We start from the raw sequence: 16,385 nt of genomic DNA, 5'->3' as shown, positions 1-16,385 counted from the left end.
ACAGATGACATTGCATTTCAAGATCTCTTCGAGTTGTATTTTTAATAGATTTATGACTTTCTATTGTTAGCTCATTAATAGTGTATATAAATGTGTGATGTTTGCTATTGTATAGTAATGCAGTTGGAATCCATTTTGTTGATGGTTTCAGATAAAAATGATCAGTAGACTTGGGAAGCTGAACTTGCTGTTGAAAAAGCAATGAATGCTTAAAACTAAGTAAACAAAATATACTCATTTAAATGTTTATGGGAAATTGCTTTAGTGGCCATCATGGGGAGCATCTTTGGGTGTGGAGTTTGGATAGAAATGCTAAAGGAAAATGAGTATTTAAAGTGGATGACAGAGAAAAATCTAAGAAAATAAATTTTTAAGTGGTAAATAAATTCAAGGATTCAGAAAGGTAGCTACAGAAGAATGAGGCTTTCAAAATAACTGTCTTCTGTTTGTGTGTTACATTGGCTATGTCCTTTGATGTGAGTGGATAGCCCACCCTAGGGGCTAGTTTACAGGCCAGTGTATGTGTCTGAGTGAGTCCTCAATGCCATGCACTGTGCACAGATCAGTCCGATTAAGAAATATTTTATAGCTAGAATAATTCCAGTGTGCATACACATATTTCAAAGGCATACATGAAATAGCTGAATATATTATAAAGGAAAGCTGAATAACTTGTCTGAACCACAGACTTTTACAAAATTCCAGTCAACCACTTACCACATGATCAGACACTTAGCTTTGATGAATTTCAGACAACAATATGCAGAAGACAGATGATATTAAGTGGTGTCTGAGGTAAACAAAGTTTTTTGGTTCTTTTTACCCAATTTGGGACATTATCAGCCCCGCAGAAGCAATCTTGTAATTGCTGTAGAATTTCAAAGAAGCTGGCTTGACTGCAGCATCTTGGCTATTTAATGCAGGAAATATCTTAGCTGTAAAATACAGAGCAGGCCATATAAAGGATGATCCATCTTCCTTTGATTCTGTAATTTCTCAAAACCTCTGATTGCCATTTATTACAATTTTCTAAGAATTCAGAGTTGAACAGAGAGCATGCACTATAAAGGCTTTCAGAGCTATCTAGAATCTCCTCATGTGGCTGAAAAGAAATAACTGTTCACTTGATCGACAGTTTCCACTCCCCACATATTTGTTCTCAGTCACAGTTTGGGGGGCTTGATTTACGTATGACTAGGCTTTCATGTAGTTAAGTTTACAAGGCTGAAACGAAAATCTGATTTTGCAATCCTTTTGTTGAAATGGCTTTGCTGAAGTGAGATCTGAATATTTAAGGTTGTTGAGTATTAACCCAAACCTGAACTCTAACTTTGTTTCAGTCTTATTCGGAAACAGAAATTTTATCATTCTTCGAGACCAAGATTTTTACCTCCAGCTGCTCAGTCACCAATAATGGTTCTTATAAATAAAAATGTGCTGCAGGTTGTGACACAAAACTACCCTTAGTTCAAATCTTACTGTGCAGAAGTAATTTAATAAGAAAGTAATTGTCACTGGGACAATCTAATTTTCACATGGGAAAGAATGAGTTCTTTTCCAAGAAAACAAGGCACTTAGAATCCTTTCACTGCATATAAAATATTAGCTATGGATTTTCTCATGCTATCATATTCTCCTACAGGCTTGTTACAAAAAAAAAAAAAATGTATTTCTGGGTTTTCATCAGCTATATAGACTGGCAAAGCTAAAGAAGGATGCATGTGTGAATTGAGGGGCAGCGTACAGAAACTGACTGCTCTTTTTTTTTTTTTTTTTTTTGACAGTACTCTCTTTCAAACTCTCCCCAGCTATTCTAGAATGTTGAGATTCCCCTAAGTTCTTTGTGGTGGTGTCCTGAAGAAAAACATTGGAGAAACCCTCAGACTCTTCAATGCCTGTAAAGTTAGAGTAACCTCATCCTTAAAAATAAGGTTACACTTATATGATCACTTAGCACCAACATAAATCCAAGCTGTTGGAAGAAATAAAAATCAGTGCCGCTTTTTGTCCCTCCTCTTTGGCCTGGACTGATATTTGCATGGTTACAGAGATCCTTCCACACTGGGGAACTGATCCTGCTCGACACTGCCCATTTCCCAGGGACTGTGTTCAGATGAATCCCTGCTGGCTCTCTACTGGAGACTTGTGCTGGCAAAAGGGAGGTGAGGGGTGGCCAGGGATAGAAGACAAGGGAACTGCAACTAATAGTAAAACTATGAATTCTGGAAAAATTGAAGCAATCATGGCCTATATCAGATCATGGTTCAGATATCCATTTTATACAACCAAGTTTGGGCAGAGCTATAAACAGGACAAAGTTACTAAACAAGTTAGTCCTCATCACGGTGATATATATGAATCTTGAAATACTAAACTCTTACTAATATCATGTAAGGTAAAAGAAAAGGCAAAAGTATATTTTAAATTATTGACTACTGTAAGGTTTAACAGTGGATTTACTACATAATAGTAAACATCCATTAGAGTTCGTCTTCATACTAAAAAGAATGTTTGAAAAGAAGAAATGAGCAGTGTTTGAAATCCATGGAGCAGTACAGCCATCTCATTGCTAGAGTCAAAATCAAGTGCACTTGTATAGTCTTACGTAGGGTCAGTCTAAATATAGTAAATATAGAGAAGCTGAGCAGAACACTTAGAGTAACAGAAAAGCACCAGTCTTGCAGCAGCATGGGGAGGCAAAACTGAAAGGCAAGCAAGTAGATCTTTGAGTTTGGGGGCTTTCAAAGTGTTTGACCACAACTCTTTCCATTTCTGAACATAGTCCTTAATTGTACGAAGAGCCAATTTTGGAGATGCATGTGCCATAGTAAATACTCTCATTGTTACAATGATATTATGGGACTTCACACTGGTTAAGCCCTGCAGGAAAAAGGTCATTCAGTTTTATAAATGTTTTTTCGATAGGCTGATAACTAAATCAATAGTGTCATGCAAGTCACATGCAATCATAGGTAGCATTCTGAGAATCTGTTCCACTGTTTTTATTTCAGAGAACAAATTGACTCAAAAAGAAACAGTTTTATTTTGAAGTTCAATGTATCTAAGCGAGTTCAGTCTTACTAGAAAAGAGTTTAAATTCTCAGCTTCCCCCCCCATTTGTCACAAAATGCTTGCACTAGAAAAATATGACTGATACAACTTCTGGAACTTTGTTCCCTTGCCCCTACATCTGCCATAGCAGTAAGTGTAAGAAAATCTTTAAACAATTCTTTCAGGTCACTTGCATGACTTTCAAAATCTTCAGTCAGTGCATTTTTTCTGATGAAATGAACCAGAAGTAACACCAAAATATTGCAAAAGATTTCCAGACAGTACCCTTTGCTTATAAGGGTGGTCTGTGCAAAAACAGAATATTAACAGTGTAGGAAAAGTTTTGTATATTGCAAAGCTTCTGTGATGTTTGTCCTTCTACATTTGCACAAAATAACTCCGCTCTAACATTTTTGTTGTTTTCTTTGATTTTTGTTGATCTCCAGTGCTCCACTTTAGTGCTACTGAATAACACAACTAAGAAGAGGTGCAGAATAGTACAATGAACTTGTATACACTTTTCCCTATCTTGGTGACTGGGCAAAAAGACTATAAGTAGGTCTTGTCACAGCACATGTAGAACATCCCACATCACATCACCCCTTTCAACCTGTAACCTTAAACTTCTTGTTTTAATAGGGTTAGCATTTTAACCATCTAAGGCACTTTTATTTCTCACCTGGAATAAATTGAGTGGTTTATGGAGTTTGATTCTTTTGTGATGCTGTGATACTTTCCTTACTGCATAAATTAAGTCCATCCTGTAGCAGATTAACTGGTGACTCATTTAAAATAGGCATCATGCTGTTGGTTTCATACTTTTTGTGCCTTGATCCTGCTGTTTTTTTAGACATGGAGTTGTCTGGACTCCCTGAGAGCCGCTGTGGTCAATACATACCCGTTGATATCGTATAAATTTCTGTACAAGACTCTAGGTCTTCTGTCAACAGTGATTCCCCAAACTCAGTCTTTCCATACCCTCAGCTCTGAAGTTTCTTATTTTCTTTGTTCTCTCTTTACAGAGGTCTCCATGATCTCTCCCAGAATAATGTGAATAGTATTCTTTGCTGGATGTACCTTATCTTAGTTTTCCTCGATTCCCTTTCTCTCTTAATGGCCTTCCCCAGATACAAGAGGCATCACAAACTGTTTGTGTTTGGTGGACAGACCTAGTAAATTTCCCACGTAAATTGCTAACTTGAGCAAGATTACAGAAAAGAGAATGATAAATGCAGATTCTTCTGTCTCTATCTAGATATATAAATACATGACTGGATTCTCAGAAGCCATAAGCACTGGATTCATTTCAGGGAGCTGCAGGTTATTACAAAATGTTCCTACATTTTGTCATTCAAGATATACAAATTCTCAGGCAAATCTTGGTAATGAGCTAGTGCAATCTAGTTTTTTTTAATAGTCTCTCCAGGTAAATATTTGTAATATTTGTTTCTATATTTAGAGAAGAATGCCAAATTTAAACCTATCATCAATGTACAAAGTCTCTTTGCTTTGCAAATCAGAGTGTATGCATGTATGTGTGTGTGTGTTTATGTGACTGTGTATACAAAGAAATATAAATAGACCCACAGGACTCAGAAGAGCAATATAAAACTAAAATGAAAGGTAGAAGCAGTTAAATATTTATATTTTTACCCCCCAAAATTAGAAAAAAAGGTGAATGATAACTTGGAATTCTTCAAGCTAAGCCCTCATGTGGCAAAACTTACAAGATTAAGTAACTAGATAAACCTGCTCCCTTCATCTGATAATTTGTTATAGTTTTTGTATAACAGCACATTTCTTCCATAGTGCCTTCTAGTTTTGCATAAGCATTTTTCTCAGAAAGAAAAGCAAATATAGTGAAAATATTCACTGCAGGCTTTTAAGTTACCAGAACTTCATACACTGAATAGAAACTCATCTCCTTCCACACACAAAAAAAATAGGGAGTTTGATTAAGATATTATTAGCAAGTGGATTGTGTTGTGTTTGTTTGTTCTTTTTAATAGGTTGTTTTTTTTCATTTACTGAAATCTCATTCATATTAATGAACAGATAACTTACCTAAAAAGACTGAGTTGATGGTGCAACCTGTATTCTCAGAACTCTTACCACGGTTAGCATGATAATCATCTAAGGCACTTCTGTTTCTCACCTGGAAAAAGTCAGAGTGTAATATGATTTTATGTTTTTTAATACTTATTTCTGTCTTAAGCCTGATTCAAAGCCCATTGCAATCAGTGGAAAGAGTACCATTAATTTTAGGAGACTGCTCAGTACTATAATTGCAATATCTTCAGGTATTGTGGTATAGTATCACTAACAGACTTCATATAAGTATTACCTGGTTTCTAATATTTTCATTGTTAAATTGAAGGACAAACTAGGTGTTATATTCATACCTCTTCCCCTGTTTCTTTGAACTGTCTTCAGTGCAGTGTAAAACTGAAAGCATTAGGTTCACTTTCTGTTCATAAATAATTCCTTATGTCCAGGTTTAGGCACCATCTATGCCTAAAAGATATTACAGCGAAGCTAAAATAGTATCAACCTAACAATGTCAATATATTCATTATGAATAGAAAGTTTTATTGCACATAGTAGTCAAGACCTGTTGTGGCTGAGTCTGTATTTCATTTCTAAGAAACACCTGTATTAAATTTTACAATCACTTTAGGTATATTCACTTCAATTTCACTTCATCATTATAAGGAACAAATTAAAACTTCTACTTAGTATCAAGAGATGTCAGAATTTATTTTCTTTCAGAAGTGACTGACTTTTCTTGAATACCAGTGGGACTTTTTTTTTATTATTTTAAATTGTGCTTACTCCCACAACATTAAGAAGGGTGTTCAGTTGGTCCACCCCCTGCCCCTCCTCCCCCCCCCCCATTGTTCACACTTTTTCCTTGAAATATTTAGAATTGCTATTTAATCTTAATACATAGTTTGTGAGAAAAAGAACAAACATTAGAAATGGGTGTAAGTCTTTCCATGGTAACTCTTTGCATTTCAAATGGTAGAATTCTGGTATAACATTTTTAAAACATTATAAAACAATACAAATTATCGTAATAGATAAACTTGAAGAGATTCACAATGATTTATGATTACTTAAATTTTCTCACATGTTGTTCCTTGTAGCTGATACAATTTGGAGTTTGGACCATGCACAGTCTTGTAGATCTGATTCCTAATTCATTTGATTTCACTAGATATGAGGACCCATGTGAATGATCATTGGCATCAATTCTTGATTTACCTGAACTATCTAGTTTGATAAGTCAAAGAAAAATAAGTGTAAATAAAATTGCAAAGACCAGAACAGGTTTCCTGAAGGACAAACCCTTCCTCTGATTTAACTGCAAAAATAAGACCGTTCTCCTCCTATCAACCTACAAAATAGACATGTAATATATAAATGTGCAAATATATAAATGCACAAACATATTTGTTTATTTGTAAAACATACACCAACAACAGATATATATCCAAGCAAAATTTCATAATGTCAGTACTCTGGTTTAATTTCTGACAATTAAAATGAAGTCACTATTTTGCCTTGTGGTATGGCCCTGCTTGATTTTCAGCATAATATGAAAGCAGTAAAATGTTCACTGAAGTAGTTTGTTTTTGACTTTGCACAAAATAACCAAACCAGAGGTATTTTTTGCAATATCAAGAATGCAGCATCTGTCATCTTTCACTTGTGAAGTTCTATATAACTGCAATATTTTTCCAGTCTGATAATAAGTGCTCAGATTACTGTCGTAATATTCTCCACAAAGCACAAGTCTTTCCCCTTGTAGCAAGCAGAAGTGGGGTCCAGTAAAGGTAAAAACTTGTCTTTTGCTTAGTTTGTCAGTCATAGCCAGCATGACTCTTAGCACGCATATAGTGCCAATTTACAAAATATGAAGAAGGAAATCAGAAAGTAACTGAATATTGTCTATGCTGAAAAGAGCATGATTAATGATTTTATGTTTTCACTATATTTTTCACCCATTGAAGACCAATAATGTTCATGTTGTACTCTGTACCCTTGTGCGATTTGATTTTGGCAAATTTTCATAGTCATAATGCTGACATGATCCTAAATCAGGAATGACTACTGGGAGTTCAGTGTCATCAGACCAGCTACTGTAAACAAGTGTAACTGCAAAGAAAGAGAGCTGGATTTCATCCTCTGTTTTTTTTTTTTTTTTAAACACTATTTTATAAATCTTATACTTTAGATTATTTGTTAGTTAAAACTGGTTGTTAATTTTAGGTTTGATTTACCTTCTGTTGATTACCTGAATTAGCTCCACCAATTATTCTTTCCATTACTATTGCAGGAGAATAGATATAATGTTAACGCAGTAATGACAGACTGTGTAGTCTATGTTTTCCATTCCAGTATCTACCCATGGTAATATGATGTTAGCTAGAGACTGACCCCGCTTGACTTAGTTGTACAGTGCAGAGCTGTTGTGTTTCAAGAGCAACCACTTCATGCATAACTACTGCCTGCAGTCCCTGATGAGTTTACACAGCCAAGTAATAATAATTCCTCAGATTATTCTGTCACAAGATTTTTGAGTGACTTTCCATTTCATCAATAGTGAATTGCTGAATTTCACTATTAAAATAACATCTCTGCTAGATGGTTTATTTGGCCACCATGAAACATGGAGAACTACATTCAAATCTGTCTCATCCAATATAGAGTACAGCCTACAGGCTGAGCATGTGTTTAGGCAAAAACGTCTGTAGAAAGGAAGTTACTAGGCTTTTGTTTAGGTTAAATTAGTTTAGAACATGAAAGATGGCAAGTTTATGCAGTGGAAATCAGGTGAAATTCAGGAGACCTTATATGTGAACAGCACACAGGTTTGAAAGATCTTGGGAAAGGTTGGGGAAGTGGAGAAGCTTCACCTCACTTCTAGTCCTGAAATCTTTGAGTTCCTGGGATTTTCCAGCTTGGGTAGATTTGGATTTTATGTTCTGTATCATTTTTCAGTGCTTTTTCCTCTCTTTCTAGAGAATACAGCACTATTGTTGAAGGAAGAAGCCATTTATTTTTGTCTGGAACTGTAAACAGCGTGCATTTTATTAAAAGGTTGTGTCTTTCAGAGGTAGATTTTCAGATGCTATTGTATTTATTAACTTTCTTTTCCAGAAGGATATGGTTGTGAAAGTCACAATTTCTACATTATATAGAAATCAAGTGCCTCTGAAGTCTTCACTTCTGCAAATATAACTCATTTATAGGTTTAATGGGAATTAAAAAGTGCATGTTGTGGAGGGAACTGTAAACCAGTGCTACAGAATGCATTATGTTTGGAAATATTTAGTCAGCTATTTAAATTGCTTATGAGAAGAATCAGAAAAAAAGTTACTTTCCCAAAAATGTGTGTGAATGTGTGTTGACATCTGCATGCATGAGCACACCTGTGCATGTGTACATCAGTGTATGTTTATGTTATTTGTTCCATTTTCAGTCTATTCTAAATATTTGTTCAAAATATGATTTACAATAGTAACCTTACTGTGATCTTTGCTGGTGTCTTGGACTTGTGTCTTGTGTCAAAAAGGAGTGAAGTGCTTTAGTTTTCTCATTGAATTTTAATATTCTCCACTCAGAACACTCCCCTAATATAATGGAGAATAGGACTCCAATATGGAACTGTAAAGTATGAGTGTAAAATTTAGAGAAAGATAACATTTTTAGGTAGTTTTCAAAGCCTGTGACCTGAACACTGCAGTGTAGAAGGACTGAAATTACACCTTGGCTGGTCTCTTTTGTTTCTGAGTAGGTTACAATCATCATATTGTACTGATAACATGCATATAAAAGTTGCAATCTTAAATTAAAAAAAAAAAGAGGTATTTTGTATTTTTAGAAATACTCTACGTCAGTTGCCGTCTATCCACGAAACATTCAAAATCAGAAATATAACATTTTGCACAAAGAACTTTATATGCAGACATTGCCAGGTGTTAGTGCAGAGTGTTATTGCTGTAGTGACACCTATTTAAACAACCTCAGTTTGCAAATTTAAGCACAAAGGAGCTTAGTAGCAAAAAGACAAACAAACATTTGAAGACGTAGGAGTACTTAGGGGGAAAAAATAGTGTTATTCTTTTCAAAGACAATATAAACTCCAAAATGGCAAAAGCGTCTAAAAAGAGGCTGAATCTCATCTGTAGCCACATTTCCCAAAATATTTTCATTGTATTAGCATTGTATGCTGATGCTAGTAACAGGGCTTGTGAAATGTTTTCCTTGTAAAAATGTTTGGATTTCTTTTAATATGAACTTAACTTTGGGGATGAAATACTTAATTTAGGAGTAATTCTAGCTTGTTTCATTCTGGGAATGACTACAATACAATGTTCTACAATGTTCTAAACATATGAATACATTCAAATTCAACTAACTCCTTTTTCACAGCAGGGAGTATACAAATTGAAAGAACTATTGCTTTTTCCAGTTTGTGACCTAAAGCGATTCCTCATTTTGTGCAGATGTTGAAAATAAAATCTCCAGACAAGTTTCAAGTTTAACCTACCCTGTATGTTCATCATACATTCTTGAACTGCCCAGTACAAATGCCTGAAGGCAGAAATTAAGGTTTTAAGGGTCATTTTCAAACAGTTACCTTCTAATACTTAAGTTCTGATTTCATAATGCTAAACGTAGAATTTCTGTTTAATTCTATAAATGTCATTTATATGATTGTATACTAATTTGGAAAGTAACTAACTGCCAGAGTAGGAAAATGTGAGAGACTGGATGCAAAGGATGTTTTCAAATGAAAACGAATTGCTAATGTCTTGCTGGCTTTAGATCATATCACACTTTGGTAATAAAATCTCAGAATATACACACAAGGGAGATATAGAAAAGACAAATAAGCTATAAAGCTCTTGGAAATTTATTAAATAATATCAAGGCTAAAAATGTCTAAACATAAATTAATCTCCTAATAATATTTATTTAGTCTGTTGTATTGAATCTCCAACTCAAGATTAGCCTTCTTTTATTTGTATATGTTTTTTTCGGTATAATTTTTAGGCTTATATGTACACAATTTAATAGCAACATGGCCAAACAGAAGGAGATTATTGTGCTATTCAGTAAAATGTGAAAACAAGCTATAGTTAAAATGTTGAAACTTCTCATGACAAGGTTGATGTCAACAGCAGTCAAAACCACAAACCATTGCTAGGACTACTGAACAGAATAGCTGAATACCATACTAATATTATTGTTTCCGAAAGAGGTGCTTGCTTGCAAAGCCAGCCGGTTGTGTCAAGCCTGAATATCACTTTGAGCAATATTTTGCCACCTCTTCATTTCAGCAGATTCTTTTCTAGCATTCTCAGTCTGCTACATGCAGAGCAAGCTTATAGTTTGTTTGGCAGGAAGAGTCAAACAATTTGCTTGGAGAAAACTCCATTTGTGTTTTTTCATTTTATTTTTCTTTGTGTAAAATACCTACTGTCTCTGCAATCTGGAAAAACAAAACAAAGCACAACAAAACAAAAACATCCATTCACCACCACTCATTTTGTTGTGGTAGGGCAATTAGTTTTGTCTATCAGTCAATTATGAATTTTATGTTGATTACCCTTTCCAGTGTTGTATTTCCAATCAGACTTAAATGGGGTGAAATCCAGCTAGCAACCGCTCATAAGTGGTGTTCCCCAGGGGTCGCTGTTGGGGCCCATCCTCTTTAATATCTTGGATGAGGGAATTGAGTGCACCCTTGGTAAGATTTCAGATGACACCAAGTTGGGGGGAAGTGTCAATCTGCCAGAGAGTAGGAAGGCCCTGCAGAGGGGCCTGGACAGGATGGGTCAATGGGCAGAGGCCAGTGGGATGAACTTCAATGTGGCTAAGTTCTGGGTCCTGCACTTTGGCTACAACAATGCCATGCAATGCTACAGGCTTGGGGGAGAGTGGCTTGAAAGCTGTGCAGAGGAAAAGGACCTGGGGCTGCTGATTGATGCTCCCCTGAGCATGAGGCAGCAGTGTGCCCAGGTGGCCAAGAAGGCCAATGGCATCCTGGCTTGTATCAGGAATAGTGTAGTCAGCAGGACCAGGGAGGTGATCATCCCCTTGTACTCTTCTCTAGTGAAGCTGCACCTCAAGTGCTGTGTTCATCTTGGGGCCCCTCACTACAAGAAGGACATCGAGGCCCTGGAGCATGTCCAGAGAAGGGCTACGAAGCTGATGAAGGACCTGGAACACAAGTCCTATGAGGAGCGGCTGAGGGAAGTGGAGTTGTTTAGTTTGGAGAAGAGGAGGCTCGGGGAGACCTTATAAGCAGCAACTGGTTCTCTCTAGATTGTGACTTTGCTGTGCACGCTTTACAGAATCACAGAATCGTCTAGGTTGGAAGAGACCTCCAAGATCATCTAGTCCAACCTCTGCCCTAACACTAACAAGTCCTCCACTAAACCATATCGCTAAGGGCTACATCTAAACGTCTTTTAAAGACCTCCAGGGATGGTGACTCAACCACCTCCCTGAGCAGCCCATTCCAATGCCTAACAACCCTTTCAGTAAAGAAGTTCTTTCTAACATCCAACCTAAACCTCCCCTGGCGCAACTTTAGCCCATTCCCCCTCGTCCTGTCACCAGGCATGTGGGAGAATAGACCAACCCCCACCTCTCTACAGCCTCCTTTAAGGTACCTATAGAGAGCGATGAGGTCTCCCCTGAGCCTCCTCTTCTCCAGGCTGAACAAGCCCAGCTCCCTCAGCCGCTCCTCGTAAGACTTGTTCTCCAGACCCCTCACCAGCTTCGTTGCCCTTCTCTGGACTCTCTCGAGCACCTCCATGTCCTTCCTGTAGTGAGGGGCCCAAAACTGAACACAGTACTCGAGGTGCAGCCTCACCAGAGCTGAGTACAGGGGGACAATCACCTCCTTAGACCTGCTGGCCACACTGCTTCTTATGCAAGCCAGGATGCTGTTGGCCTTCTTGGCCACCTGGGCACACTGCTGGCTCATATTCAGCTGACTATCAACCAATACTCCCAGGTCCTTCTCCGCCAGGCAGCTTTCCAGCCACTCATCTCCCAGCTTGTAGCGCTGCTTGGGGTTGTTACGCCCCAGATGCAGGACCCGGCACTTGGCCTTGTTGAACTTCATGCAGTTGACCTCAGCCCATCAGTCCAGCCTATCCAGATCCTCCTGCAGAGCCTTCCTTCCCTCGAGCAGATCGACACACGCACCTAACTTGGTGTCATCTGCAAACTTACTGAGGGTGCACTCGATCCCCTCATCCAGGTCATCGATAAAGATATTAAAGAGGACCAGCCCCAGCTCTGAGCCCTGGGGGACTCCACTAGTAACCGGCCTCCAACTGGATTTGGCTCCATTCACCACAACTCTTTGGGCCCGGCCATCCAGCCAGTTTTTAATCCAACAAAGCATACGCCAGTCCAAGCCACGAGCAGCCAGTTTCTTGAGGAGAATGTTGTGGGAAACAGTGTCAAAAGTCTTACTGAAGTCAAGGTAGATCACATCCACAGCCTTCCCCTCATCCACCAAGCGCGTCACTTGGTCATAGAGGGAGATCAGGTTCGTCAAGCAGGATCTACCTTTCATAAACCCATGCTGACTGGGCCTGATCGCCTGGTTGCCCTGCAAGTTGCCCTTACAACAAGAGCAAACTGGCTACCACATCACCCAGCATGGGGAGTATAAATCCACAGCACAAAGGAAGGTCCTCTCTCTTTCATTAGCAGACTCTGCTGTGTGTTCTGCACCTGTGTGGATTAGATGAAGTAACTGTTCTGACTATTATAAACTTTGAACATCAATTTAAATCAGTTAAAATGATGATGCATGGTGTTTCAATGAATCATCTGGGACACGGTTTTCAGTTTGAAAGAAAGTGAAATTTAAACCCAGTCACTGACTGCTACGTCATTTTGAGGTAATATTCTTACAGGATCATTCTAAACTCAGTTCGGGTTCATCAGGATGTCCTGCAAACATGTAAGCTTTTTCAGCAACCCAATCCAAAATATCATGTTCTAATGAAAAATGAAACGCAGTCTTCTTGGGTTTGGCCTTTGCTATGAACATTACACATAACTCTGCTATGGACTGAGAGATCTGTATTTCTGCTTTTCTAAGATTTGGTTAAGTAACATTTGGTCAACTCTGTCTTCACATATAGACCATGTAGACCATGTTTTATAAAACTCTTTTATCCATACTGTTCCTTAAATTCTAACTGGAGACATTTAATTCATGTTTAGCAAAGTCTTTGAAGCAGTCTATAAAAAACTGCTATCAGTTTTATTACTGCTAACTAAATGGAGAAATCTCTGTATAACGGGAAAAACAGTTCAGTAACTATCAGAACTGGCTAATTTAGGCATTTATATTCCCTACTTCTGGGACACAATGAAGCAATTATAACATCTTTGTTTCCTTTTCTCAAGAAGGATTTGTAAAAATATTATTTCAAGTGAGTTAATAGAACTTCCCATTTTCTAATTTCCTATTGTGGAAATCCATACAGGAACCAGTGGAGGTTTTCATATTCCTGAATTTTGAGGCAGGCTAGCTGGCTAACTTTTGTGATAACACTCTATATAAAAGAAAAAGACAGGGAGGAGCTCCTTGGGAACATTATTTACTCCATCTAATTGAAGACCTTGCTTTGAGTTGCCCTTTTGAAGATCATTTTTGTCTCCATTTGCTACAAATGGAGCACAGGAAAATAAACTGCATAAACTAGATGTTCAAAGTTGTCATTTTAACATCCCTCATCCCTCTCCCCAGTCAAAGTATCTACTATGCTGTGTTTTCTATAGAGGTAATGTATCTTGTGTGTATTGAGAATTTCCAACCAAAAAAAAAAATTGAGCAGAAAAGAGTTCAGCAAAAAACTACAAAGCATAGTTATGATGTGCTCCAGAAGGAAAAGTAGTTGCAGTTATCCTCTGCCAGACAATGATTTCTTTGAACTTCCTTCTCTCCCATTTCAATCATATATTAACTATTATAATTTTAATATGTACAAACAATTTAATTAACTTGGGGTGAAATGTTGGAGGAAAGTTTAGAATCTGTAACTCTTTATAGAGTATGTGTACTAAGGAAATGGCAATGATGTCTTTGTATCAAACAAGTGGGCAATTTTTTTAATTTTAATTTCTGTTATGTATATTAAATGTTAATATAAAATGTTTTCCAGCAGTAAATCAATTCTTAGTGAATTGATGTTACAAAACTCCTTTCCCTGGCTAAAAAATAGAGAGTTTTCTTATTATTATTTAATGTATTTTCATGCCAAATTAAGAAACAGGGTTATTTATTCTTTTCAAGTAATAGGCATTTTATTCTTTTCAAGTAATATCACTTGAGATTTAGCAATTGTATGTTTTGTTCCTTAGGAAATAACAGAAGATCGGGATCGACCACGACTGGATTCAATGGTGCTGTTAATTATGAAACTGGACCAGCTGGATCAGGATATTGAAAATGCTCTCAGTGCAGGCTCTTCTCCATCCAGCACCCCAACATACAAACGGAGGCATATACCTGTGAGCTTAATCTTTCTTATTGTTCTAAGTAAAATCTCTTTTTACTTCACATTTTTATTTATTTATTTATTATTTCACTCCTCACATTTATCAGCCCCTTGGTTTCAGAACTAAAGCTCTGTTTGTAAAAAATTTGTCTCGTGTTTTTGTTTGTGCATGTTTTGAAGGCAGTGGTAGTGGCATCCAGTATTTCCTTTTTGGCATCCTTTTGTAAATGAGCACTTCAGAGGTTCCCCAGATGAAAGAAAAGGAGGTCATCAAGATCCAGAAAATATCTAGCTCTCTTACTATCACTTACTGTAAACACAGTCTCATCACCGAGTCAGGATCACACCAGTCTCAGAGCATATGTGTACATGTAATTTGACATTAAATTAGATCTGAAAGTAAACATGAGCTACAGGTCTTGCTTTTCCACCAGTTAGAAGGTCCAGGAAATTTTTGGCAGAGATACACTTATGAAATCCTCTCTCATTTTAAGAAAGATTCTGGTCATGCACTTTAATTAGTTTAATTAGTTTAATTATTTGATTTATTTAAATGAGAGAATTCCTTGCTGAGAGTAATCAGAAGGGAGATTACACAGGTCACAAATGTGATTGATGCATTCTTTTTTTCTGAAAAATGTTTACACGTGTAACTGTGAAGAACATGAAATGACTGACCCAAGGTGTTCTCATGCAGGCTTCCTGTTAATTTTACCCATATGTGTTGCAGCTGTTTTTCAATTTAAGAAACCTGAGAAATACTGCCCCAAAATGTCTCGGCTAACATTCAGGTTGTTTGTTTTTGTTGGTGGTATTTTGTTTTAAAATATGAGGGATTTTTCCAATTAAAACCAGACTTCATTATTGCTATGTAGTCTAGTAAGTGGTCTGTAGGTGAGAAAAGATGTATTTACGTTTCAGTGGGTTTGGTCAGCTGAATATTAAATAATATATCATTTTTATAGGATGCAACATAATTACACCTTTAATAGTTAAACCTTTTCCTTCTGGATTTCAGTGTATTCACAGTATCTCCTTGGGCACTGATGAGAGGGGAAGGCTATAATACGATGGTAACATCTTTTCTCCATATCTCACCAATGAGTGCCAGCATTTTAGCTAATTTCTTATAGCAATATAGGGTTGGGGCAATCTGTATGAGTAAGCCTGCAATATAATCAGGGCCGGTACCTGTTTCCATGCTGGAAAACAGTCCCTATGAAGGACAGCTTGCAACAAATATGGTATATATGGTGTGTGTGTATATATATATATATATATGTATATATACAGATTTTCTAGGAATTTTTGAGCCTTTGAGTAGTATGAATCAGAAGATTAAAAGGTTTGGTCTTCAGAACACTTGTGCATTGTGTTCGGTCTCATATTAATGCACATTTGAATATGATACAAGAATGTGGGTATTAGGACAGGCAGCATGGTTCTGCACCAAGGCAGTACAGCTCCACCGAACAGGAGCTTCTAAGACCAGCTGTTCCCAAACTGTCTTCTGCAGAGGTATTTCTGTGGCTCTGCTGCATTTCCCGGCACTTCATGTTGCAGAGGACATGCTGGCAGGAACAGCCTGGCTTGAATGCATAGTCCCACCTAGAGCACAGCCTTGTTTCTAGTTAATAACCCTTTCCAGAAAATAGCACGCTTAGGTACTTGGTGCAGAGGCACCTGTCTAATTGGCAGTTCAGGACCAAACCCCTGAGATATCTCTGCCCGATATTTCAGCTATTCTAGGAAGGTGGTATTAGGAAACTGAGGTTTTATCTGCAGAGTTGG

The 16,385-nt window shown here is 37.3% G+C and overlaps 1 protein-coding gene across 6 annotated transcripts in view; it reads left to right on the top strand.

The window, feature by feature from the left end:
• The window catches only part of DLC1 (DLC1 Rho GTPase activating protein), a 285,258-nt gene that overhangs the window by 97,001 nt on the left and 171,872 nt on the right, over positions 1 to 16,385 (top strand). For all 6 annotated transcript variants that reach the window (XM_013200625.3, XM_013200631.3, XM_066995930.1 and 3 more), the window contains one exon: positions 14,458 to 14,607. In XM_013200625.3, the coding sequence (XP_013056079.1) occupies positions 14,458 to 14,607 (150 nt within the window). The remainder of the gene's footprint in view (positions 1 to 14,457; positions 14,608 to 16,385) is intronic.

Source organism: Anser cygnoides, chromosome 4 (genome assembly GCF_040182565.1).
Source record: "Anser cygnoides isolate HZ-2024a breed goose chromosome 4, Taihu_goose_T2T_genome, whole genome shotgun sequence".
NCBI lineage: Eukaryota > Metazoa > Chordata > Aves > Anseriformes > Anatidae > Anser > Anser cygnoides.
Note: the sequence above shows the minus strand (reverse complement) of the source record. Positions and strands in the feature narration are given on the sequence as shown.